The following is a 24837-nucleotide window of genomic DNA, read 5'->3' as shown; positions in this document are numbered from 1 at the left end:
GAACAAGAGAATAGAAATGCCTATCAAATAACTTATCACAAGACCCCCACTTCTTTTAAAAAAATGCAATACTGTCATAAACAAATATTGAAAATGATACATTTCTACATAAATCTTGTTGAGAAGTTCATAGGAGGGATGATTTCGCCCCACTTTATAATTTCATTTCTATTCGCTGTACCAAAAATCGCAGCACATATCCCATGACGTCACACTAGCTTTCGACAAACTCGCAGTTTTTGAGTTGGGTATCTTGATAACCGTAAATATTATTGATTTGAAATTTTTGTCATTCTATTCTGGATAACAAACAGTATCACTATCTAAACTGGAGTTTCGGAAGTACCTAGATCATCTTCTAATGAGGCAACTTTGGTTTGTGAAAAAAGCATTTAAGAGAATGTTACAGTTATGGAATTCTCCCTTTCACTTCTTTAGATTAATGATTGTTATTGAATGACCTTTGAAAGTTTATTTACACTCAATTTGCTTAACAGCAGACCGAAAAAATATTTTGTGACTTTAATCATCTGTTTTGTTCTTCAAGAAAATATTTTGAGTTTATCTCTAAGAGCACCTTATCAGAACAGTATAAAAGGGGAGTATTTAATAGACGTGTTTATTCCACAGTTTACAGCGTGGCGGAAAATACAAAACATGATATACATTGACGAAGAAACAGTTCTCAGTCTCATCAACTGGGATAAAACCTTCAAGGCCATGGAAGTGGCTATGAAACGGGTGACGGAAGGTAGGGTGGTGCAAAGTGCCCGTGGGAGGACAAAAATTTTCGACAAACCGGATATACTTTTGACGATGCCCGGGTACCTGGAAGACGGAGAGTTTGGAGCTCTTGGCTGTAAAATTGTTACATTTTTCCCGGGAAATGTGGAACTGAAAACACCGCTACCGTCTGTTAACGCAAATATTATGCTTTTCGACGAAAATACTGGGATTATCAAAGGAGTAAGTTCAAGTTATAATGATATTGATGATTAATGTCGCAAGAAACGAGCGATTTATATAATAGTTGAAAATTACATTGGTAGAGAATGTTGGCAAAATGCAGAGTCTGTTTTGAAAAGTTTTTAAAACAAATATTTGAAATACCTACTTTTAATATCATAGGTTATTCATGTTCGGAATTCTAATGAATGTCAATTTCAAACTTGGAATTCTGTTGAATTTTGACTTTATTTATTTATTCATTTATTTATTTATTTGACACTTTGGTACATTGAGTACATGTGCTAAGTCATAATTAAAAAACAAAAATAAAACTACAGAAGTTGAACAATACAAAAAAATAAATATGGTTCACGTCCACAAACTTTCACAACATAGAAGTATTATATAAAAAATCGGAGAAGCTCTAGCAAATACTCTCAAAATGTCATGAAAAAGTGTCGTGCAAGAATTCCTCAAGACTGTAGTAACACTTCTGTAAGAGAAGTTTCTTCACCTCAATTTTAAAAAGTTTATCTGACTCGATTTTCCTAATAGATGCCGGCAAGTTATTATAACAGTTTGTTGTATTAAATAGTGGGGAGCATCTAAAGTGAGCCGTTTTGTGTGAGGGGGTTCTTAACAGTTTCCCATGACGGGTGTCTCTACCATGTATATCCGCATTTGTGACAAATTAAGTTATATTGTTACGGGCAAAAGTGACACACTTCAAGATAAATAAAGAAGGTGCCGTCAATAGGCCCTCTCTTAAGAAAATTGGTCTACAACTATCTTGAAAATCTTTATTAAAAATTAGTCTCAGCAATCTTTTCTGAGCAACAAAAACTCGTGGAAATTCCCTTGCACATCCCCAAGAAATGATATTAAAGCTGATGTGAGAATAAGCCATAGAAAAATAGACATTCATCAATCCAAAATTATCTAGAGTGTTTTTCAATTGTTTGATTGAGTAATATGCGGAATTGAGTTTGTTGCAGACCTTCTGAATATGACCGCTCCAGGTCAAATTTTCGTCTAAAGACGTTCCTAAAAACAAGACTTCGCTGGAAGATCGAATACCATTTATTGTGGAAGAGTCACTGCTGAAATTTTTCCTAATAAATGTTTTCATTGAAACAGATTTAGATTTATTCAGAATAAGTTTGTTACGTTGACACCAAGCACTGAATTTATCTATTATTTTATTTATTTTGTCTGACAACTCAACTTCGTTTTTGTCGGCCACAGTAATTGCAGTGTCATCCGCAAACATGGTTATGTGACACTCAGAAAAGAATTCAGACAGGTCATTTATGAAATTGAGGAACAACAATGGTCCCAGGACAGAACCTTGAGGCACTCCTAGTTTTACATCTTTGGGACTTGATAAAATTCCATTGCAGCTAACTATTAGACTACGGTTTTCCATATATGATTTTACCCAGTTCAATAGATTATTTGGGAAACCTAGGCCTGCAAGTTTAATTATAAGAAATTAGGAAGAAATGGTATCAAATGCTTTTGACAAATCGAAAAAAAGTGTTACAACTAGTTTATTCGAGTCAACCTGTGTATAAATGAAATTTAATAAATGGTATGAAGCTGATTCAATTGATTTGTTCTTCCTGAAGCCATATTGGTTATTACTAAAAAGATTATTTTGATCCATGTAATTCAGAATTCTGTTACTAACAACTTTCTCAAACAGTTTAGAGAGGGAACAAAGTAAAGATATCTGTCTGTAGTTGTCTACCTCAGTTTTGTCGCCTTTTTTATATAGAGGAAATATGAGAGCCGTTTTAAATACATTTGGAAAACAACCTACAAAAAATGACTGATTCATCAAAAACAATAGTGGCTCGATTATAAGGTCTACAATTTTTTTCACAGTAACTATTGAGATACCATCAGTACCTGCGGAGTTTTTATTTGCCATTGTTTCCAGAGTACCTAGAATTTCTGTCTTTGTGAATGGGGATGTATCGAAGGGATACTGACTAACAGTATTCTTCGAATAGGTACAGGGAAGTAATACATTTTGACCAAAGTGCTCTGAGATGAGCAATTCGGCAGAAGATGAAAAATGTTCAACGAAAAGGTTTGAAATTTCTTGTAGATTGTTAATTTCCTCCTTTAATTCATTTTTTAGAGTAATAGGTTTGTTTCCAAGTCCCCTTTTTTATTTCCCAATTCATTATTTATTATTTTCCAAACTTTTTTAGTTTTGTTACTGGATTTCCTGATTTTTGAATCGTAATAGTGACTTTTTTCTTTTTTTATATTTAATTTGTGTTCTTTGATTTTTTGTTTATACAATTGCATAGCTTGATGGTCCACATTACAGTTAGTGGAAATTAACCAAAACAAATCTCTTAAGGCTTTGCTCTCTTTGACTGAATCATTTGAGATCCATAAGTTTGATTTATTTTCCCTAGGCCTAGTTCTTTTAAAAGGACAAGAAACATCATAACACCAGGAAATTTGTTCAGAAAAATAAGAAAATCCACAATTCATATCAGTGAAATATAGTGAGGTCCAATCAATTGAGCCTAGTCTTGTTCTGAATTCATTGATGTTTTCAGGGTGCAACTGACTTCGGGATTATATCGAGTTCAGACTTCAGGGTTCAACTTTATAATCGGAATTTCATTAAATGCCGACTTTAAACTCGTATGATTTGTTCAATTGCGACTTCAAACACGATATTTTATTGCATGCCAATTTTTAGCTCGGAATTTTGTTGAATTTCGACTTTGATCATGGAATTTTGATGAATTTAGACTTCGAGATGTGACTTTAAGATTGGAATTTCATTGAATGCCGACTTGAACTCGAAATTTTGGTAAATTGCAAATTCAAACTCGGAATTTATAAATGCCAATTTTAAAATTTGAATTTCTTAAATTTTGACTCCAACCTTCGAAAATTCAGACTTCAGGATCCGACTTTATAATTGGAATTTCATTAAATGTCGACTTTAATCTCTATGATTTGTTGAATTGCGACTTCAAACACGATATTTTATTGTATGCCAATTTTAAAGTTGGAATTTTTTTTGAGTTTCGACTTCAATCTTGGAATGCCAATTTTAAACTTCGACTTTACCTCACGTTTCCAAATTTTAATATTCTAATTTTGATTTTGTAAAGAAACACACATTTGATGTGTTGAATACTCAAGTTTCATATTCAACATGAAGTTGAAATTGAGATAACCAATTTTAAAAAGTGAATAAATAGTTGATGTTAAGGTTATTAACATAAATAACGCCTAATTGATGAAAAAATTGCCAGGGAACGAAATTTCAGTTTTTTTCAATTATTAATCCAGCTTATTTAAATCTGGAGAACTATGAGGCCATTCCAATCTACCTACCTCTTGTTTCGACCCACCTATTCCTAAATCTATCATCGGAATATTTTTCTATGATTTACAATAAAATAGTCGATTGTATCTTTGTTTTTTAGATAGTGGCTGGCACTGAAATAACAAAATGGAGGACAGCAGCAGCTTCAGCTGTGGCAACCAAGTACATTCATGCAAAAAAGCTGGCTTCCAGCAAAATTTTGGCCATCGTAGGTGCTGGAGAGCAAGGAAAAGTTCACGCTGAGTGCTTTAAGCATTTCTTTGACTTCCAAGAAGTGAGTATTGTGAAAATTTCGGATGATTGAAGCAGATTCTTTTCTTAACAAAAATATATTTTCCATGATGTTGCATGTTTATAGCAGCCACGTTGTTTATAGTTTGAACCTTCAAAAATGAGGTCCTGTACATGGAATTTTGATAAAGTTCTGTTTTTTAAAATGTCTTATTGCTGAATAATATCACAGATTACAAGTACCTACATTTAGATATGAAACAGTTTACCTGGTGGTATACTGGTGGTCTAACTAACTTCACTCTGATAGATGAAAAAGGGAACTGTTTTATCGATAGTGAAATTTGTCGGTAAATTTTGATTTTTCAAGGATCTATTTATCAATTAGATAAATCTGTTATGGTAGACTTTGCTGCATTTTGAGATGCTATTCATGATTTTCTGTCCAACAGATGATCAATTCAAAATTTATATAAAATTTACAACTCAGTCAATGAAAGGGTTGACATTGGATCGATAGAAATTGTTGGTCAGGAAAGTGAGTAATAGCAAAACTACTAAAATGCAGCAAAAACCATTGAAATATATACTTTCATTATGTGGTTTAGTCACAATGCTCATGCCAAGTCAATCTTTTGTGGTGGTACACACATAAACACCGAAATTAGGACTTGCGTTCCCAAATGATCTACTGAGATGGTTTAGTTCTTATAAAGAGGGGCGTTGCATGAGAATGAGATATGTAGATGTTTTGTCAATGGAGTATGGTGTTGAATTAGTAGTTCCTCAGGGTTCAGTGTTGGGACCATTACTGTTGGTTCTATCTGTTAATGATTTGTCCGAGAATTCAAGGACTACAATGTGTGCAGATGATACCGCAGTTACAATTTGTGGAAAATAATGGAACCAATGACCAAAGTTATAATCGCCTGATTCTGAAAACTTTCAAATCAGTAACAATGAAATTTCACCTCAAGAACAACAATAGCGAAGAGTGGTATACTATGCTGAAATAGAGATGTTGAAAGAAGTCAAATTCTTAGGCACAGTAATTGATGAGTCCTCAAATTAGAATTCTTATGTTGATGGTGTTTGTTAGAAGCTCAAACAATCATTTTGTACGACCAAACAGATGAAAATAAACGAGGTTGAACAGAAAGTCTATCGAGTATGTCATGGCTTTTTCAACAATTTCCCTGAATATCACATCCTGGGGCTTTGGGTTGCAGATCATGAGAATGATTTTTTATAGGAAATATCCGGAAAGTTGTGAACTAGTTTTTATGAAATGGAAAAACATTCTTCATTGAAAAATACTACAGTAGTTATAAGGAATACTTGAATGACAATTTATGCTACTCTATAGTTTTCACGTAGCTGAATTTCATGTTTATGGCTTTGATATTATTTATTTGTTTCTAATCGTCTATGTATTTTTTTGTTTTTTTTGACTCGCCATAAGTACTTATAGTGTACCAAAAATGGTCGAATAAACTATTATTTTTATTATTGTTTATTATCGTTGAGTTTGTTCTAGGTTCGTATATGGAATCGCACTCCATCAAGAGCACACAGCTTGGCGGAGTATTTGAACAAAAAATATAACACCAACATTTATAAAGTTAACGTCAGTGTCGAAGAATGTGTGAAAGAGGCAGATGTTATCGTATCCTCAACTAATTCTTCAGTGCCAGTCCTCATGGCAGACTGGATCAAGGCTGGAGCACATATTAATGGTAAGTGAAAAATTAATAGTGATAGTTATAATCTTTATTGTCATTTGACCTTGTTTCCAATAACAATTTCATTGTTCAACTTTTGCTTTGATGGGTACAAAAATTTTTACATTATGGTTTCAAATGAATGTAGGCCCTAAAACAAGAAACGTAAGTTCGAAAACAAGGAATGTAGGTCTAAATAAAAGGGAAGTAAGTCCAAAAACGAGAGATATGACCCGAAAACGAAGTAAGTACTACCAGAAACGGAACTTGAGTCCGAAACAAGACAGGTAAGTCGAAAAACAGATGTTTGTCCAAAAACAAGGGAAGAACCCCATAAATCCAGAACGTAGGTCCAGAAACAAGGAACCTATGTTCAGAAACGAGGAACCTAGGTCTGAAAACAAGGGACGTGAGGCCAAAAACAACGGATATAACCTAAAAACAAGGAACGTAGGTCCAAAAACAGAGAATGTACTTTCAAAAACCGGGATCTTAATTTCGAAAAAATGGATATGAGTCCAAAAACGAGGGATGTAGGTTCAAAACAAAGGACGTAAGTCGAGAAAAAGGGAAAGTAAGTTCAAAAACTAGGGACGTAAGTCCAAAAACAAGGGATGTAACCCAAAAACAAGATACGTGAGTTCAAAAACAAAGAACGTACTGTAATAAATGATGTCGGGTCTGAATATTACTAATGATATATAATAATTATCTTAATTATACTCGCACCAGAGAAATAACCCCCCTGGGTATGGGGTCGTTCAGCCGAAGGTAATTATTTTTTAATTTAGTTTGGTAACGCGAGAGTTGCTGCGACCAGATCAGAAAAAGTTTGAAACCGTTCTGATCACACGGATTGAGAATTAGTGGGCGACTTGGTCAACAGGTATTTTTTTTACCGTTCTATCTTCGTAGAGCAATGGCTTGGTTATGCCACCAAGGGGGAATGTTCCTCCTGACGAAAATCAAGTAGTTTTCATAAAAGAGTTCTAAAACAACGAATTTTAAAGTTATCATTTCAACCTTTTTCTTAAAAAAATTATTTAAATACTTAAAAAAGAGGAAAGAAATAATGCATTCAACATTTAAAAGGATTCGTTTTTATTTCACCATTTGGCAACATCGGTTATAGCTAATATAGGACAATGAATCTGTTACCTGCATGAGACAAAGATGACATATTTCAGAGGCGTGCTGTTCTGTTTACTTATGTTCCGAGTTTCGAGACATTCTGTGACATATGACATTTTGTGCACCTAACCTATCTTCCTCTATATAAATAAATAACAAAACAACTGTTGTTTATGTGGCTTGTGGAGGTGGTATTGAACTATAATTTATATTTTGTCTCAATTGTTGATTTATAAAGATAATTTTCCTTTTTTAAAGTAGAATATCTAGGTACGTATAAATTATTTCAACTTGATATAGGCGCTGTTGCCAATATGTGAATTAGAAACAAATCCCTTTGAAAATTAAAACCCAACATTTGAAACATCAATTTGAATACTTTTCGAAGTGAATTTGAAAAACTCATGAATTAAACTCAACTTTATTTTGTTCAAACTTGCATTTGCTGTAATAGCCCAAATTGAGGAACATTTTCCATTATGTCATCAGAGACTGGATTCGGCCACGGCTTAAATGCGTGGTCTTTTAGAGGTTTGAGGAAATGAAATAATATTAGCAGAGTTTCCACAAACCAACTTTATTGATGAATAAAGTCAGCGGGATAATCGGATCAACCATTGATAAAATAAAAATTGACAAAAATTAATAACTGGAGTTTAACACACACAAAATAATATTGATACTATTCTTTTATGTCTGTTTTACTGAACGTTATGTAAACTGTGTGCATTATGAAAGAAAAAGAAATACCTATATAATTATAACCATGTGAAAAATATGAACAAACCACTAAAACAAAATGACAGGATTATTTCCCGAAAATTGAAATAACATCACTTAGGATATGGGTATGCCTTGCCTGAATTCTACTAGATCTGCTATAAAAACAAATTGGAATACAACTTTGAGGAACTATTAAGAGACGTACCCCACTCAATCGTTCTTCCCTGCATAATATAGGAAAATGCTATAACCTAATAATGAAAAAGGGAACCGATTCGTAGCTATATGATAAATTTTCAACAATACCCTAGGTGCCAATTCGAAAATATAAAACACATAGGCATGCAATAACATATATAATATAGATCAGATTTTTTTAGAAACGTTCACCAATTTAACGTAGAGAAACTCTCCTGAAGTTTCCAACCAAAGCAACTTTTTCCCAGCAACTGTCCCAAACTCTGTAGGAAGTCCAACCGACCTACTTCTGAGTTCGTACGCTCCTGACTTTTTACCTCAAGTCAGCTAGCCAAATAAACCGCGAATAACTCCCAAATATCGAGATCACTTCTCGAAACCGTGTTTCACTCTATTCGAGTATTTCCCAAAACTCTGGAGGAAATTCAACCGGCCTATTTCTGACTTCGTACGCTCCTGACATTTTACCTCAAGTCAGCTAGCCAAATAAACCGCGAATAACTCCCAAATATCGAGATCTCTTCTCAAAACCTTATTTCACTCTATTCGAGTATTTCCCAAAACTCTGGAGGAAATTCAACCGGCCTATTTCTGACTTCGTACGCTCCTGACATTTTACCTCAAGTCAGCTAGCCAAATAAACCGCGAATAACTCCCAAATATCGAGATCTCTTCTCGAAACCTTATTTCACTCTATTCGAGTATTTCCCAAAACTCTGGAGGAAATTCAACCGGCCTATTTCTGACTTCGTACGCTCCTGACATTTTACCTCAAGTCAGCTAGCCAAATAAACCGCGAATAACTCCCAAATATCGAGATCTCTTCTCAAAACCTTATTTCACTCTATTCGAGTATTTCCCAAAACTCTGGAGGAAATTCAACCGGCCTATTTCTGACTTCGTACGCTCCTGACATTTTACCTCAAGTCAGCTAGCCAAATAAACCGCGAATAACTCCCAAATATCGAGATCTCTTCTCAAAACCTTATTTCACTCTATTCGAGTATTTCCCAAAACTCTGGAGGAAATTCAACCGGCCTATTTCTGACTTCGTACGCTCCTGACATTTTACCTCAAGTCAGCTAGCCAAATAAACCGCGAATAACTCCCAAATATCGAGATCTCTTCTCAAAACCTTATTTCACTCTATTCGAGTATTTCCCAAAACTCTGGAGGAAATTCAACCGGCCTATTTCTGACTTCGTACGCTCCTGACATTTTACCTCAAGTCAGCTAGCCAAATAAACCGCGAATAACTCCCAAATATCGAGATCTCTTCTCAAAACCTTATTTCACTCTATTCGAGTATTTCCCAAAACTCTGGAGGAAATTCAACCGGCCTATTTCTGACTTCGTACGCTCCTGACATTTTACCTCAAGTCAGCTAGCCAAATAAACCGCGAATAACTCCCAAATATCGAGATCTCTTCTCAAAACCTTATTTCACTCTATTCGAGTATTTCCCAAAACTCTGGAGGAAATTCAACCGGCCTATTTCTGACTTCGTACGCTCCTGACATTTTACCTCAAGTCAGCTAGCCAAATAAACCGCGAATAACTCCCAAATATCGAGATCTCTTCTCAAAACCTTATTTCACTCTATTCGAGTATTTCCCAAAACTCTGGAGGAAATTCAACCGGCCTATTTCTGACTTCGTACGCTCCTGACATTTTACCTCAAGTCAGCTAGCCAAATAAACCGCGAATAACTCCCAAATATCGAGATCTCTTCTCGAAACCTTATTTCACTCTATTCGAGTATTTCCCAAAACTCTGGAGGAAATTCAACCGGCCTATTTCTGACTTCGTACGCTCCTGACATTTTACCTCAAGTCAGCTAGCCAAATAAACCGCGAATAACTCCCAAATATCGAGATCTCTTCTCAAAACCTTATTTCACTCTATTCGAGTATTTCCCAAAACTCTGGAGGAAATTCAACCGGCCTATTTCTGACTTCGTACGCTCCTGACATTTTACCTCAAGTCAGCTAGCCAAATAAACCGCGAATAACTCCCAAATATCGAGATCTCTTCTCGAAACCTTATTTCACTCTATTCGAGTATTTCCCAAAACTCTGGAGGAAATTCAACCGGCCTATTTCTGACTTCGTACGCTCCTGACATTTTACCTCAAGTCAGCTAGCCAAATAAACCGCGAATAACTCCCAAATATCGAGATCTCTTCTCAAAACCTTATTTCACTCTATTCGAGTATTTCCCAAAACTCTGGAGGAAATTCAACCGGCCTATTTCTGACTTCGTACGCTCCTGACATTTTACCTCAAGTCAGCTAGCCAAATAAACCGCGAATAACTCCCAAATATCGAGATCTCTTCTCAAAACCTTATTTCACTCTATTCGAGTATTTCCCAAAACTCTGGAGGAAATTCAACCGGCCTATTTCTGACTTCGTACGCTCCTGACATTTTACCTCAAGTCAGCTAGCCAAATAAACCGCGAATAACTCCCAAATATCGAGATCTCTTCTCGAAACCTTATTTCACTCTATTCGAGTATTTCCCAAAACTCTGGAGGAAATTCAACCGGCCTATTTCTGACTTCGTACGCTCCTGACATTTTACCTCAAGTCAGCTAGCCAAATAAACCGCGAATAACTCTCAAATATCGAGATCTCTTCTCAAAACCTTATTTCACTCTATTCGAGTATTTCCCAAAACTCTGGAGGAAATTCAACCGGCCTATTTCTGACTTCGTACGCTCCTGACATTTTACCTCAAGTCAGCTAGCCAAATAAACCGCGAATAACTCCCAAATATCGAGATCTCTTCTCGAAACCTTATTTCACTCTATTCGAGTATTTCCCAAAACTCTGGAGGAAATTCAACCGGCCTATTTCTGACTTCGTACGCTCCTGACATTTTACCTCAAGTCAGCTAGCCAAATAAACCGCGAATAACTCTCAAATATCGAGATCTCTTCTCAAAACCTTATTTCACTCTATTCGAGTATTTCCCAAAACTCTGGAGGAAATTCAACCGGCCTATTTCTGACTTCGTACGCTCCTGACATTTTACCTCAAGTCAGCTAGCCAAATAAACCGCGAATAACTCCCAAATATCGAGATCTCTTCTCGAAACCTTATTTCACTCTATTCGAGTATTTCCCAAAACTCTGGAGGAAATTCAACCGGCCTATTTCTGACTTCGTACGCTCCTGACATTTTACCTCAAGTCAGCTAGCCAAATAAACCGCGAATAACTCCCAAATATCGAGATCACTTCTCGAAACCGTGTTTCACTCTATTCGAGTATTTCCCAAAACTCTGGAGGAAATTCAACCGGCCTATTTCTGACTTCGTACGCTCCTGACATTTTACCTCAAGTCAGCTAGCCAAATAAACCGCGAATAACTCCCAAATATCGAGATCTCTTCTCAAAACCTTATTTCACTCTATTCGAGTATTTCCCAAAACTCTGGAGGAAATTCAACCGGCCTATTTCTGACTTCGTACGCTCCTGACATTTTACCTCAAGTCAGCTAGCCAAATAAACCGCGAATAACTCCCAAATATCGAGATCTCTTCTCAAAACCTTATTTCACTCTATTCGAGTATTTCCCAAAACTCTGGAGGAAATTCAACCGGCCTATTTCTGACTTCGTACGCTCCTGACATTTTACCTCAAGTCAGCTAGCCAAATAAACCGCGAATAACTCCCAAATATCGAGATCTCTTCTCAAAACCTTATTTCACTCTATTCGAGTATTTCCCAAAACTCTGGAGGAAATTCAACCGGCCTATTTCTGACTTCGTACGCTCCTGACATTTTACCTCAAGTCAGCTAGCCAAATAAACCGCGAATAACTCCCAAATATCGAGATCTCTTCTCGAAACCTTATTTCACTCTATTCGAGTATTTCCCAAAACTCTGGAGGAAATTCAACCGGCCTATTTCTGACTTCGTACGCTCCTGACATTTTACCTCAAGTCAGCTAGCCAAATAAACCGCGAATAACTCTCAAATATCGAGATCTCTTCTCAAAACCTTATTTCACTCTATTCGAGTATTTCCCAAAACTCTGGAGGAAATTCAACCGGCCTATTTCTGACTTCGTACGCTCCTGACATTTTACCTCAAGTCAGCTAGCCAAATAAACCGCGAATAACTCCCAAATATCGAGATCTCTTCTCGAAACCTTATTTCACTCTATTCGAGTATTTCCCAAAACTCTGGAGGAAATTCAACCGGCCTATTTCTGACTTCGTACGCTCCTGACATTTTACCTCAAGTCAGCTAGCCAAATAAACCGCGAATAACTCCCAAATATCGAGATCTCTTCTCGAAACCTTATTTCACTCTATTCGAGTATTTCCCAAAACTCTGGAGGAAATTCAACCGGCCTATTTCTGACTTCGTACGCTCCTGACATTTTACCTCAAGTCAGCTAGCCAAATAAACCGCGAATAACTCTCAAATATCGAGATCTCTTCTCAAAACCTTATTTCACTCTATTCGAGTATTTCCCAAAACTCTGGAGGAAATTCAACCGGCCTATTTCTGACTTCGTACGCTCCTGACATTTTACCTCAAGTCAGCTAGCCAAATAAACCGCGAATAACTCCCAAATATCGAGATCTCTTCTCGAAACCTTATTTCACTCTATTCGAGTATTTCCCAAAACTCTGGAGGAAATTCAACCGGCCTATTTCTGACTTCGTACGCTCCTGACATTTTACCTCAAGTCAGCTAGCCAAATAAACCGCGAATAACTCCCAAATATCGAGATCTCTTCTCAAAACCTTATTTCACTCTATTCGAGTATTTCCCAAAACTCTGGAGGAAATTCAACCGGCCTATTTCTGACTTCGTACGCTCCTGACATTTTACCTCAAGTCAGCTAGCCAAATAAACCGCGAATAACTCCCAAATATCGAGATCTCTTCTCGAAACCTTATTTCACTCTATTCGAGTATTTCCCAAAACTCTGGAGGAAATTCAACCGGCCTATTTCTGACTTCGTACGCTCCTGACATTTTACCTCAAGTCAGCTAGCCAAATAAACCGCGAATAACTCCCAAATATCGAGATCTCTTCTCGAAACCTTATTTCACTCTATTCGAGTATTTCCCAAAACTCTGGAGGAAATTCAACCGGCCTATTTCTGACTTCGTACGCTCCTGACATTTTACCTCAAGTCAGCTAGCCAAATAAACCGCGAATAACTCCCAAATATCGAGATCTCTTCTCAAAACCTTATTTCACTCTATTCGAGTATTTCCCAAAACTCTGGAGGAAATTCAACCGGCCTATTTCTGACTTCGTACGCTCCTGACATTTTACCTCAAGTCAGCTAGCCAAATAAACCGCGAATAACTCCCAAATATCGAGATCTCTTCTCAAAACCTTATTTCACTCTATTCGAGTATTTCCCAAAACTCTGGAGGAAATTCAACCGGCCTATTTCTGACTTCGTACGCTCCTGACATTTTACCTCAAGTCAGCTAGCCAAATAAACCGCGAATAACTCCCAAATATCGAGATCTCTTCTCGAAACCTTATTTCACTCTATTCGAGTATTTCCCAAAACTCTGGAGGAAATTCAACCGGCCTATTTCTGACTTCGTACGCTCCTGACATTTTACCTCAAGTCAGCTAGCCAAATAAACCGCGAATAACTCCCAAATATCGAGATCTCTTCTCGAAACCTTATTTCACTCTATTCGAGTATTTCCCAAAACTCTGGAGGAAATTCAACCGGCCTATTTCTGACTTCGTACGCTCCTGACATTTTACCTCAAGTCAGCTAGCCAAATAAACCGCGAATAACTCTCAAATATCGAGATCTCTTCTCAAAACCTTATTTCACTCTATTCGAGTATTTCCCAAAACTCTGGAGGAAATTCAACCGGCCTATTTCTGACTTCGTACGCTCCTGACATTTTACCTCAAGTCAGCTAGCCAAATAAACCGCGAATAACTCCCAAATATCGAGATCTCTTCTCGAAACCTTATTTCACTCTATTCGAGTATTTCCCAAAACTCTGGAGGAAATTCAACCGGCCTATTTCTGACTTCGTACGCTCCTGACATTTTACCTCAAGTCAGCTAGCCAAATAAACCGCGAATAACTCCCAAATATCGAGATCTCTTCTCGAAACCTTATTTCACTCTATTCGAGTATTTCCCAAAACTCTGGAGGAAATTCAACCGGCCTATTTCTGACTTCGTACGCTCCTGACATTTTACCTCAAGTCAGCTAGCCAAATAAACCGCGAATAACTCCCAAATATCGAGATCTCTTCTCAAAACCTTATTTCACTCTATTCGAGTATTTCCCAAAACTCTGGAGGAAATTCAACCGGCCTATTTCTGACTTCGTACGCTCCTGACATTTTACCTCAAGTCAGCTAGCCAAATAAACCGCGAATAACTCCCAAATATCGAGATCTCTTCTCGAAACCTTATTTCACTCTATTCGAGTATTTCCCAAAACTCTGGAGGAAATTCAACCGGCCTATTTCTGACTTCGTACGCTCCTGACATTTTACCTCAAGTCAGCTAGCCAAATAAACCGCGAATAACTCCCAAATATCGAGATCTCTTCTCAAAACCTTATTTCACTCTATTCGAGTATTTCCCAAAACTCTGGAGGAAATTCAACCGGCCTATTTCTGACTTCGTACGCTCCTGACATTTTACCTCAAGTCAGCTAGCCAAATAAACCGCGAATAACTCCCAAATATCGAGATCTCTTCTCAAAACCTTATTTCACTCTATTCGAGTATTTCCCAAAACTCTGGAGGAAATTCAACCGGCCTATTTCTGACTTCGTACGCTCCTGACATTTTACCTCAAGTCAGCTAGCCAAATAAACCGCGAATAACTCCCAAATATCGAGATCTCTTCTCGAAACCTTATTTCACTCTATTCGAGTATTTCCCAAAACTCTGGAGGAAATTCAACCGGCCTATTTCTGACTTCGTACGCTCCTGACATTTTACCTCAAGTCAGCTAGCCAAATAAACCGCGAATAACTCCCAAATATCGAGATCTCTTCTCAAAACCTTATTTCACTCTATTCGAGTATTTCCCAAAACTCTGGAGGAAATTCAACCGGCCTATTTCTGACTTCGTACGCTCCTGACATTTTACCTCAAGTCAGCTAGCCAAATAAACCGCGAATAACTCCCAAATATCGAGATCTCTTCTCAAAACCTTATTTCACTCTATTCGAGTATTTCCCAAAACTCTGGAGGAAATTCAACCGGCCTATTTCTGACTTCGTACGCTCCTGACATTTTACCTCAAGTCAGCTAGCCAAATAAACCGCGAATAACTCCCAAATATCGAGATCTCTTCTCGAAACCTTATTTCACTCTATTCGAGTATTTCCCAAAACTCTGGAGGAAATTCAACCGGCCTATTTCTGACTTCGTACGCTCCTGACATTTTACCTCAAGTCAGCTAGCCAAATAAACCGCGAATAACTCCCAAATATCGAGATCTCTTCTCGAAACCTTATTTCACTCTATTCGAGTATTTCCCAAAACTCTGGAGGAAATTCAACCGGCCTATTTCTGACTTCGTACGCTCCTGACATTTTACCTCAAGTCAGCTAGCCAAATAAACCGCGAATAACTCCCAAATATCGAGATCTCTTCTCGAAACCTTATTTCACTCTATTCGAGTATTTCCCAAAACTCTGGAGGAAATTCAACCGGCCTATTTCTGACTTCGTACGCTCCTGACATTTTACCTCAAGTCAGCTAGCCAAATAAACCGCGAATAACTCTCAAATATCGAGATCTCTTCTCAAAACCTTATTTCACTCTATTCGAGTATTTCCCAAAACTCTGGAGGAAATTCAACCGGCCTATTTCTGACTTCGTACGCTCCTGACATTTTACCTCAAGTCAGCTAGCCAAATAAACCGCGAATAACTCCCAAATATCGAGATCTCTTCTCGAAACCTTATTTCACTCTATTCGAGTATTTCCCAAAACTCTGGAGGAAATTCAACCGGCCTATTTCTGACTTCGTACGCTCCTGACATTTTACCTCAAGTCAGCTAGCCAAATAAACCGCGAATAACTCCCAAATATCGAGATCTCTTCTCGAAACCTTATTTCACTCTATTCGAGTATTTCCCAAAACTCTGGAGGAAATTCAACCGGCCTATTTCTGACTTCGTACGCTCCTGACATTTTACCTCAAGTCAGCTAGCCAAATAAACCGCGAATAACTCTCAAATATCGAGATCTCTTCTCAAAACCTTATTTCACTCTATTCGAGTATTTCCCAAAACTCTGGAGGAAATTCAACCGGCCTATTTCTGACTTCGTACGCTCCTGACATTTTACCTCAAGTCAGCTAGCCAAATAAACCGCGAATAACTCCCAAATATCGAGATCTCTTCTCGAAACCTTATTTCACTCTATTCGAGTATTTCCCAAAACTCTGGAGGAAATTCAACCGGCCTATTTCTGACTTCGTACGCTCCTGACATTTTACCTCAAGTCAGCTAGCCAAATAAACCGCGAATAACTCCCAAATATCGAGATCTCTTCTCAAAACCTTATTTCACTCTATTCGAGTATTTCCCAAAACTCTGGAGGAAATTCAACCGGCCTATTTCTGACTTCGTACGCTCCTGACATTTTACCTCAAGTCAGCTAGCCAAATAAACCGCGAATAACTCCCAAATATCGAGATCTCTTCTCGAAACCTTATTTCACTCTATTCGAGTATTTCCCAAAACTCTGGAGGAAATTCAACCGGCCTATTTCTGACTTCGTACGCTCCTGACATTTTACCTCAAGTCAGCTAGCCAAATAAACCGCGAATAACTCTCAAATATCGAGATCTCTTCTCAAAACCTTATTTCACTCTATTCGAGTATTTCCCAAAACTCTGGAGGAAATTCAACCGGCCTATTTCTGACTTCGTACGCTCCTGACATTTTACCTCAAGTCAGCTAGCCAAATAAACCGCGAATAACTCCCAAATATCGAGATCTCTTCTCGAAACCTTATTTCACTCTATTCGAGTATTTCCCAAAACTCTGGAGGAAATTCAACCGGCCTATTTCTGACTTCGTACGCTCCTGACATTTTACCTCAAGTCAGCTAGCCAAATAAACCGCGAATAACTCCCAAATATCGAGATCTCTTCTCGAAACCTTATTTCACTCTATTCGAGTATTTCCCAAAACTCTGGAGGAAATTCAACCGGCCTATTTCTGACTTCGTACGCTCCTGACATTTTACCTCAAGTCAGCTAGCCAAATAAACCGCGAATAACTCCCAAATATCGAGATCTCTTCTCGAAACCTTATTTCACTCTATTCGAGTATTTCCCAAAACTCTGGAGGAAATTCAACCGGCCTATTTCTGACTTCGTACGCTCCTGACATTTTACCTCAAGTCAGCTAGCCAAATAAACCGCGAATAACTCCCAAATATCGAGATCTCTTCTCAAAACCTTATTTCACTCTATTCGAGTATTTCCCAAAACTCTGGAGGAAATTCAACCGGCCTATTTCTGACTTCGTACGCTCCTGACATTTTACCTCAAGTCAGCTAGCCAAATAAACCGCGAATAACTCCCAAATATCGAGATCTCTTCTCGAAACCTTATTTCACTCTATTCGAGTATTTCCCAAAACTCTGGAGGAAATTCAACCGGCCTATTTCTGACTTCGTACGCTCCTGACATTTTACCTCAAGTCAGCTAGCCAAATAAACCGCGAATAACTCCCAAATATCGAGATCTCTTCTCGAAACCTTATTTCACTCTATTCGAGTATTTCCCAAAACTCTGGAGGAAATTCAACCGGCCTATTTCTGACTTCGTACGCTCCTGACATTTTACCTCAAGTCAGCTAGCCAAATAAACCGCGAATAACTCCCAAATATCGAGATCTCTTCTCAAAACCTTATTTCACTCTATTCGAGTATTTCCCAAAACTCTGGAGGAAATTCAACCGGCCTATTTCTGACTTCGTACGCTCCTGACATTTTACCTCAAGTCAGCTAGCCAAATAAACCGCGAATAACTCCCAAATATCGAGATCTCTTCTCGAAACCTTATTTCACTCTATTCGAGTATTTCCCAAAACTCTGGAGGAAATTCAACCGGCCTATTTCTGACTTCGTACGCTCCTGACATTTTACCTCAAGTCAGCTAGCCAAATAAACCGCGAATAACTCCCAAATATCGAGATCTCTTCTCAAAACCTTATTTCACTCTATTCGAGTATTTCCCAAAACTCTGGAGGAAATTCAACCGGCCTATTTCTGACTTCGTACGCTCCTGACATTTTACCTCAAGTCAGCTAGCCAAATAAACCGCGAATAACTCCCAAATATCGAGATCTCTTCTCGAAACCTTATTTCACTCTATTCGAGTATTTCCCAAAACTCTGGAGGAAATTCAACCGGCCTATTTCTGACTTCGTACGCTCCTGACATTTTACCTCAAGTCAGCTAGCCAAATAAACCGCGAATAACTCCCAAATATCGAGATCTCTTCTCGAAACCTTATTTCACTCTATTCGAGTATTTCCCAAAACTCTGGAGGAAATTCAACCGGCCTATTTCTGACTTCGTACGCTCCTGACATTTTACCTCAAGTCAGCTAGCCAAATAAACCGCGAATAACTCCCAAATATCGAGATCTCTTCTCAAAACCTTATTTCACTCTATTCGAGTATTTCCCAAAACTCTGGAGGAAATTCAACCGGCCTATTTCTGACTTCGTACGCTCCTGACATTTTACCTCAAGTCAGCTAGCCAAATAAACCGCGAATAACTCCCAAATATCGAGATCTCTTCTCGAAACCTTATTTCACTCTATTCGAGTATTTCCCAAAACTCTGGAGGAAATTCAACCGGCCTATTTCTGACTTCGTACGCTCCTGACATTTTACCTCAAGTCAGCTAGCCAAATAAACCGCGAATAACTCCCAAATATCGAGATCACTTCTCGAAACCGTGTTTCACTCTATTCGAGTATTTCCCAAAACTCTGGAGGAAATTCAACCGGCCTATTTCTGACTTCGTACGCTCCTGACATTTTACCTCAAGTCAGCTAGCCAAATAAACCGCGAATAACTCCCAAATATCGAGATCTCTTCTCGAAACCTTATTTCACTCTATTCGAGTATTTCCCAAAACTCTGGAGGAAATTCAACCGGCCTATTTCTGACTTCGTACGCTCCTGACATTTTACCTCAAGTCAGCTAGCCAAATAAACCGCGAATAACTCCCAAATATCGAGATCACTTCTCGAAACCGTGTTTCACTCTATTCGAGTATTTCCCAAAACTCTGGAGGAAATTCAACCGGCCTATTTCTGACTTCGTACGCTCCTGACATTTTACCTCAAGTCAGCTAGCCAAATAAACCGCGAATAACTCCCAAATATCGAGATCTCTTCTCGAAACCTTATTTCACTCTATTCGAGTATTTCCCAAAACTCTGGAGGAAATTCAACCGGCCTATTTCTGACTTCGTACGCTCCTGACATTTTACCTCAAGTCAGCTAGCCAAATAAACCGCGAATAACTCCCAAATATCGAGATCACTTCTCGAAACCGTGTTTCACTCTATTCGAGTATTTCCCAAAACTCTGGAGGAAATTCAACCGGCCTATTTCTGACTTCGTACGCTCCTGACATTTTACCTCAAGTCAGCTAGCCAAATAAACCGCGAATAACTCCCAAATATCGAGATCTCTTCTCGAAACCTTATTTCACTCTATTCGAGTATTTCCCAAAACTCTGGAGGAAATTCAACCGGCCTATTTCTGACTTCGTACGCTCCTGACATTTTACCTCAAGTCAGCTAGCCAAATAAACCGCGAATAACTCCCAAATATCGAGATCTCTTCTCGAAACCTTATTTCACTCTATTCGAGTATTTCCCAAAACTCTGGAGGAAATTCAACCGGCCTATTTCTGACTTCGTACGCTCCTGACATTTTACCTCAAGTCAGCTAGCCAAATAAACCGCGAATAACTCCCAAATATCGAGATCACTTCTCGAAACCGTGTTTCACTCTATTCGAGTATTTCCCAAAACTCTGGAGGAAATTCAACCGGCCTATTTCTGACTTCGTACGCTCCTGACATTTTACCTCAAGTCAGCTAGCCAAATAAACCGCGAATAACTCCCAAATATCGAGATCACTTCTCGAAACCGTGTTTCACTCTATTCGAGTATTTCCCAAAACTCTGGAGGAAATTCAACCGGCCTATTTCTGACTTCGTACGCTCCTGACTTTTTACCTCAAGTCAGCTAGCCAAATAAACCGCGAATAACTCCCAAATATCGAGATCACTTCTCGAAACCGTGTTTCACTCTATTCGAGTATTTCCCAAAACTCTGGAGGAAATTCAACCGGCCTATTTCTGACTTCGTACGCTCCTGACATTTTACCTCAAGTCAGCTAGCCAAATAAACCGCGAATAACTCCCAAATATCGAGATCTCTTCTCGAAACCTTATTTCACTCTATTCGAGTATTTCCCAAAACTCTGGAGGAAATTCAACCGGCCTATTTCTGACTTCGTACGCTCCTGACATTTTACCTCAAGTCAGCTAGCCAAATAAACCGCGAATAACTCCCAAATATCGAGATCTCTTCTCAAAACCTTATTTCACTCTATTCGAGTATTTCCCAAAACTCTGGAGGAAATTCAACCGGCCTATTTCTGACTTCGTACGCTCCTGACATTTTACCTCAAGTCAGCTAGCCAAATAAACCGCGAATAACTCCCAAATATCGAGATCTCTTCTCGAAACCTTATTTCACTCTATTCGAGTATTTCCCAAAACTCTGGAGGAAATTCAACCGGCCTATTTCTGACTTCGTACGCTCCTGACATTTTACCTCAAGTCAGCTAGCCAAATAAACCGCGAATAACTCCCAAATATCGAGATCTCTTCTCGAAACCTTATTTCACTCTATTCGAGTATTTCCCAAAACTCTGGAGGAAATTCAACCGGCCTATTTCTGACTTCGTACGCTCCTGACATTTTACCTCAAGTCAGCTAGCCAAATAAACCGCGAATAACTCCCAAATATCGAGATCACTTCTCGAAACCGTGTTTCACTCTATTCGAGTATTTCCCAAAACTCTGGAGGAAATTCAACCGGCCTATTTCTGACTTCGTACGCTCCTGACTTTTTACCTCAAGTCAGATAGCCAAATAAACCGCGAATAACTCCCAAATATCGAGATCTCTTCTCGAAACCTTATTTCACTCTATTCGAGTATTTCCCAAAACTCTGGAGGAAATTCAACCGGCCTATTTCTGACTTCGTACGCTCCTGACATTTTACCTCAAGTCAGCTAGCCAAATAAACCGCGAATAACTCCCAAATATCGAGATCTCTTCTCGAAACCTTATTTCACTCTATTCGAGTATTTCCCAAAACTCTGGAGGAAATTCAACCGGCCTATTTCTGACTTCGTACGCTCCTGACATTTTACCTCAAGTCAGCTAGCCAAATAAACCGCGAATAACTCCCAAATATCGAGATCACTTCTCGAAACCGTGTTTCACTCTATTCGAGTATTTCCCAAAACTCTGGAGGAAATTCAACCGGCCTATTTCTGACTTCGTACGCTCCTGACATTTTACCTCAAGTCAGCTAGCCAAATAAACCGCGAATAACTCCCAAATATCGAGATCACTTCTCGAAACCGTGTTTCACTCTATTCGAGTATTTCCCAAAACTCTGGAGGAAATTCAACCGGCCTATTTCTGACTTCGTACGCTCCTGACTTTTTACCTCAAGTCAGATAGTCAAATAAACCGCGAATATTCATCACTTCTGAAATCCCCTCGCGACCCAGTGTCTTAAAACACCTATCACCTCAGTCCCTTCAATAGCTTTTCCAGCAACCTCTCCAAAGGGGCCAACTGCCCCGGGCAAGAGCCTCTAAACGACCCTGGGGTCTGAGCACGACTGACTTAATCCTCTCCCAAAACTTTCCAACTTAACTCTATTAAGGGATGTAATTCAAATAATCTCATAAAAATTCCCACCAATCAGAAAGTCTGAAATTATTTCCGAAACTGGTACTCTCAACGTCCTCTACATGTCCAGCGGATGAGTCCGCAAGAATTACTGACTAGTCCACGATATTTTTGATGTCGTTAGCCTGCTACTGATATATAGATGTCACTGCAAGGGTTATTTTGATAGTTTCTCTGTCTCGAATAAGAGGTATGTAGGTAGACTATCCCACTTTCAACACCCATAAAATAAATTTCGATATTTATTATACTTTAAGTTCTTCTTGACAGTTATTCTAATGGGGTACACAGACTGAATAATATATTTTCGACCCTTAACGTCATGATAACGAAATGAATGATGAGGTTGAATGTTCTAAAATATCAGATTTCTTAAACATCGAGCAGTTAACTTTAACGACTTTTCCTTTGAATGGCTTGGCTCTGATTGACCTAAAATTATTACTGAAAGCTGATAAAGGTCCCCTTTTTCTAGTTTTGGTAGTCAATATTTAACGAGAAATAATATATCTAACTTATAACAGTACTTCCAAAAACAGGAAAGTTAAGTACGAAACAAGGGACGTAAGTCCAAAAGTAGGAGATGTTAGTCCAAAAACAAGGAACGTGAGTAAAATAACAAGGGACAAAAGTCCAAAAACATGGACTGTAGGACCATAGGTAGGTCCAAAAGCAAAGGAACACACTACTATAATAGGGAACATAGGTTCAAAGCAAGGGACGTAGGACAGAAACAATGGACATGGCTTAGATCAAATGACGTAGGCCAATAAATAAGAAACTTAAGTACGATAACAAAAGAAGTGGTTAGAAAAACGAAGAATGTAAGTTAGTTCAGAAACCTAGCCAACTTGCTACGATTTTGTAGTGTTGAAACAAAGATAATTTCGTCGGAAAATTTTCACTTGAATTTTTCAAATGGTGTAGAATTGAAAAACACTCATCCGTTAGTACTAGGAAATTTCTGTTTTATTTCTATTTGTGTATAATTATGCAAAATAACGGTTTAATTGAGTTCTCCTTTGGTACCAAAATGAAGTGGATTTAATGAAAGAACACCTTGTATATGCGGCTATATAATAACATACAGCTACAAAAAACACATTTGATTATAGTCTTCAATAATATCACTCGGATATCATTTGCCTTAGAAACCAATAGAAACGCAATGTTTCATTTTTGGCCTGATGGGTACAAAAATATTTTCAATATTGTTTTGAATATGCGATTTCAGAAGTAATCGAATTTTTCCGCTGATATATAAAAAGGAGCGTTTTTGTCATGTTCAGGGTTTTGCAAGATATTAGTAAATGAGTTTCGAGATATACAGGGTGCAACAAACAAACAGAAAATACTTATAACGTAAGCAGGCTGGTGGTTTTGTTCCCATTGCTACAGCCTTTTTAAGATGAATTATCAATAATCTGACACGTTACTTGGTGGAAAGTAATAATAATAATTTTACACTATAAATTGTATAATTATTATCAGTTTATTTGAAGATTCTTACTATAACAACAACAGCGAGACTGCTATTTTTTCCAATCATTGGTAGAAAAACAGGATGTTTATCAAGAAAAGTCTACCCTGTTGCGAGAATAAAAATATCGATAAGAATCAAAGTAGGATATAACTTCACTTCAAATGAAGACGGAAATAATACAACGCCACGATTAGATTAATGAAATGAATATAAAGGAAATGAGTTGACAAAACAAATACTTCAAATCAATGACGTAAGTAAAGGGTATAAGTCGAAAAACAAGCAAAGTGAGTTGAAAACAAGGGACGAAAGTGAAGTAAGTCAAAGAACATTGGAACGTAAGTCCAAAATATAGGGACGTAACTCCAAAACCAGGGGATGTACCCCATAAACAAAGAACGTAGATCTAAAAACAAGGGGCATATGTTGAAAACAAGGAACGTAGGTCTAATAACAAGAAACGCAAATTCTGAAACAAGAGATATAACCCAAAAACAAGAAACGTGAGTCCAAATACAGGGAACTTAAGTTCAAAACAAGCGACGTGACTCCAAAAATAAGGGATGTAATCCATAAACAAGGAACGTAGGTTCAAAAACTAAGACGTAAGTTGAAAACAAGGAACGGAAGTCCAACAACAATAAACGTAAGTTCTAAAACAAAAGATATAACCCAAAACCAAGAGATGTGAGTCTAAAAACAAGGCCTGTACCAAAAACAAGGAATGCACTGTCATAATAGGGAACATACGTCCAAAATAAGAAATGTAGAACCGAAAACAAGGGACGTGGCCCAGATCAAATGACGTAGGTGAAGAGCATAAGTCAAAAAAAGGAACGTAAGTGCAAAAATAAGAGATGGCCCGAAACAAGTGACATAAGTCAAAAATATCGAACGTTAGTCCAGAAACAAGGAATGAAGTTCAAAAACAAGTGACGTAGGTCCAAAAACAAGGAATGTAGGTCCAAAAACTAAGAAAGTCAGTCCAAAAACCAGGGATGTAGGTCCAAAACAAGTGTAAGTTAGTTTAGAAA

General features: G+C 38.0%; 2 protein-coding genes across 3 annotated transcripts in view; one reads left to right on the top strand and one right to left on the bottom strand.

The window, feature by feature from the left end:
* LOC111511431 (uncharacterized) overlaps nt 1-24837 on the bottom strand; it is a 55014-nt gene that overhangs the window by 15663 nt on the left and 14514 nt on the right. The window lies entirely within an intron of this gene.
* The window catches only part of LOC111511439 (ketimine reductase mu-crystallin), a 42306-nt gene continuing 17922 nt past the window's right edge, over nt 454-24837 (top strand). Inside the window, exons 1-3 of the mRNA XM_074174540.1 lie at nt 454-966; nt 4413-4586; nt 6081-6279. Of these exons, the coding sequence (XP_074030641.1) occupies nt 457-966; nt 4413-4586; nt 6081-6279 (883 nt within the window). The 5' untranslated portion in view covers nt 454-456. The remainder of the gene's footprint in view (nt 967-4412; nt 4587-6080; nt 6280-24837) is intronic.

The sequence above is a fragment of the Leptinotarsa decemlineata genome, unplaced genomic scaffold (assembly GCF_025532065.1).
Source record: "Leptinotarsa decemlineata unplaced genomic scaffold, Ldec_3_MD MMD2_tig00000591_RagTag_RagTag, whole genome shotgun sequence".
Taxonomy (NCBI): Eukaryota; Metazoa; Arthropoda; class Insecta; order Coleoptera; family Chrysomelidae; genus Leptinotarsa; species Leptinotarsa decemlineata.
Note: the sequence above shows the minus strand (reverse complement) of the source record. Positions and strands in the feature narration are given on the sequence as shown.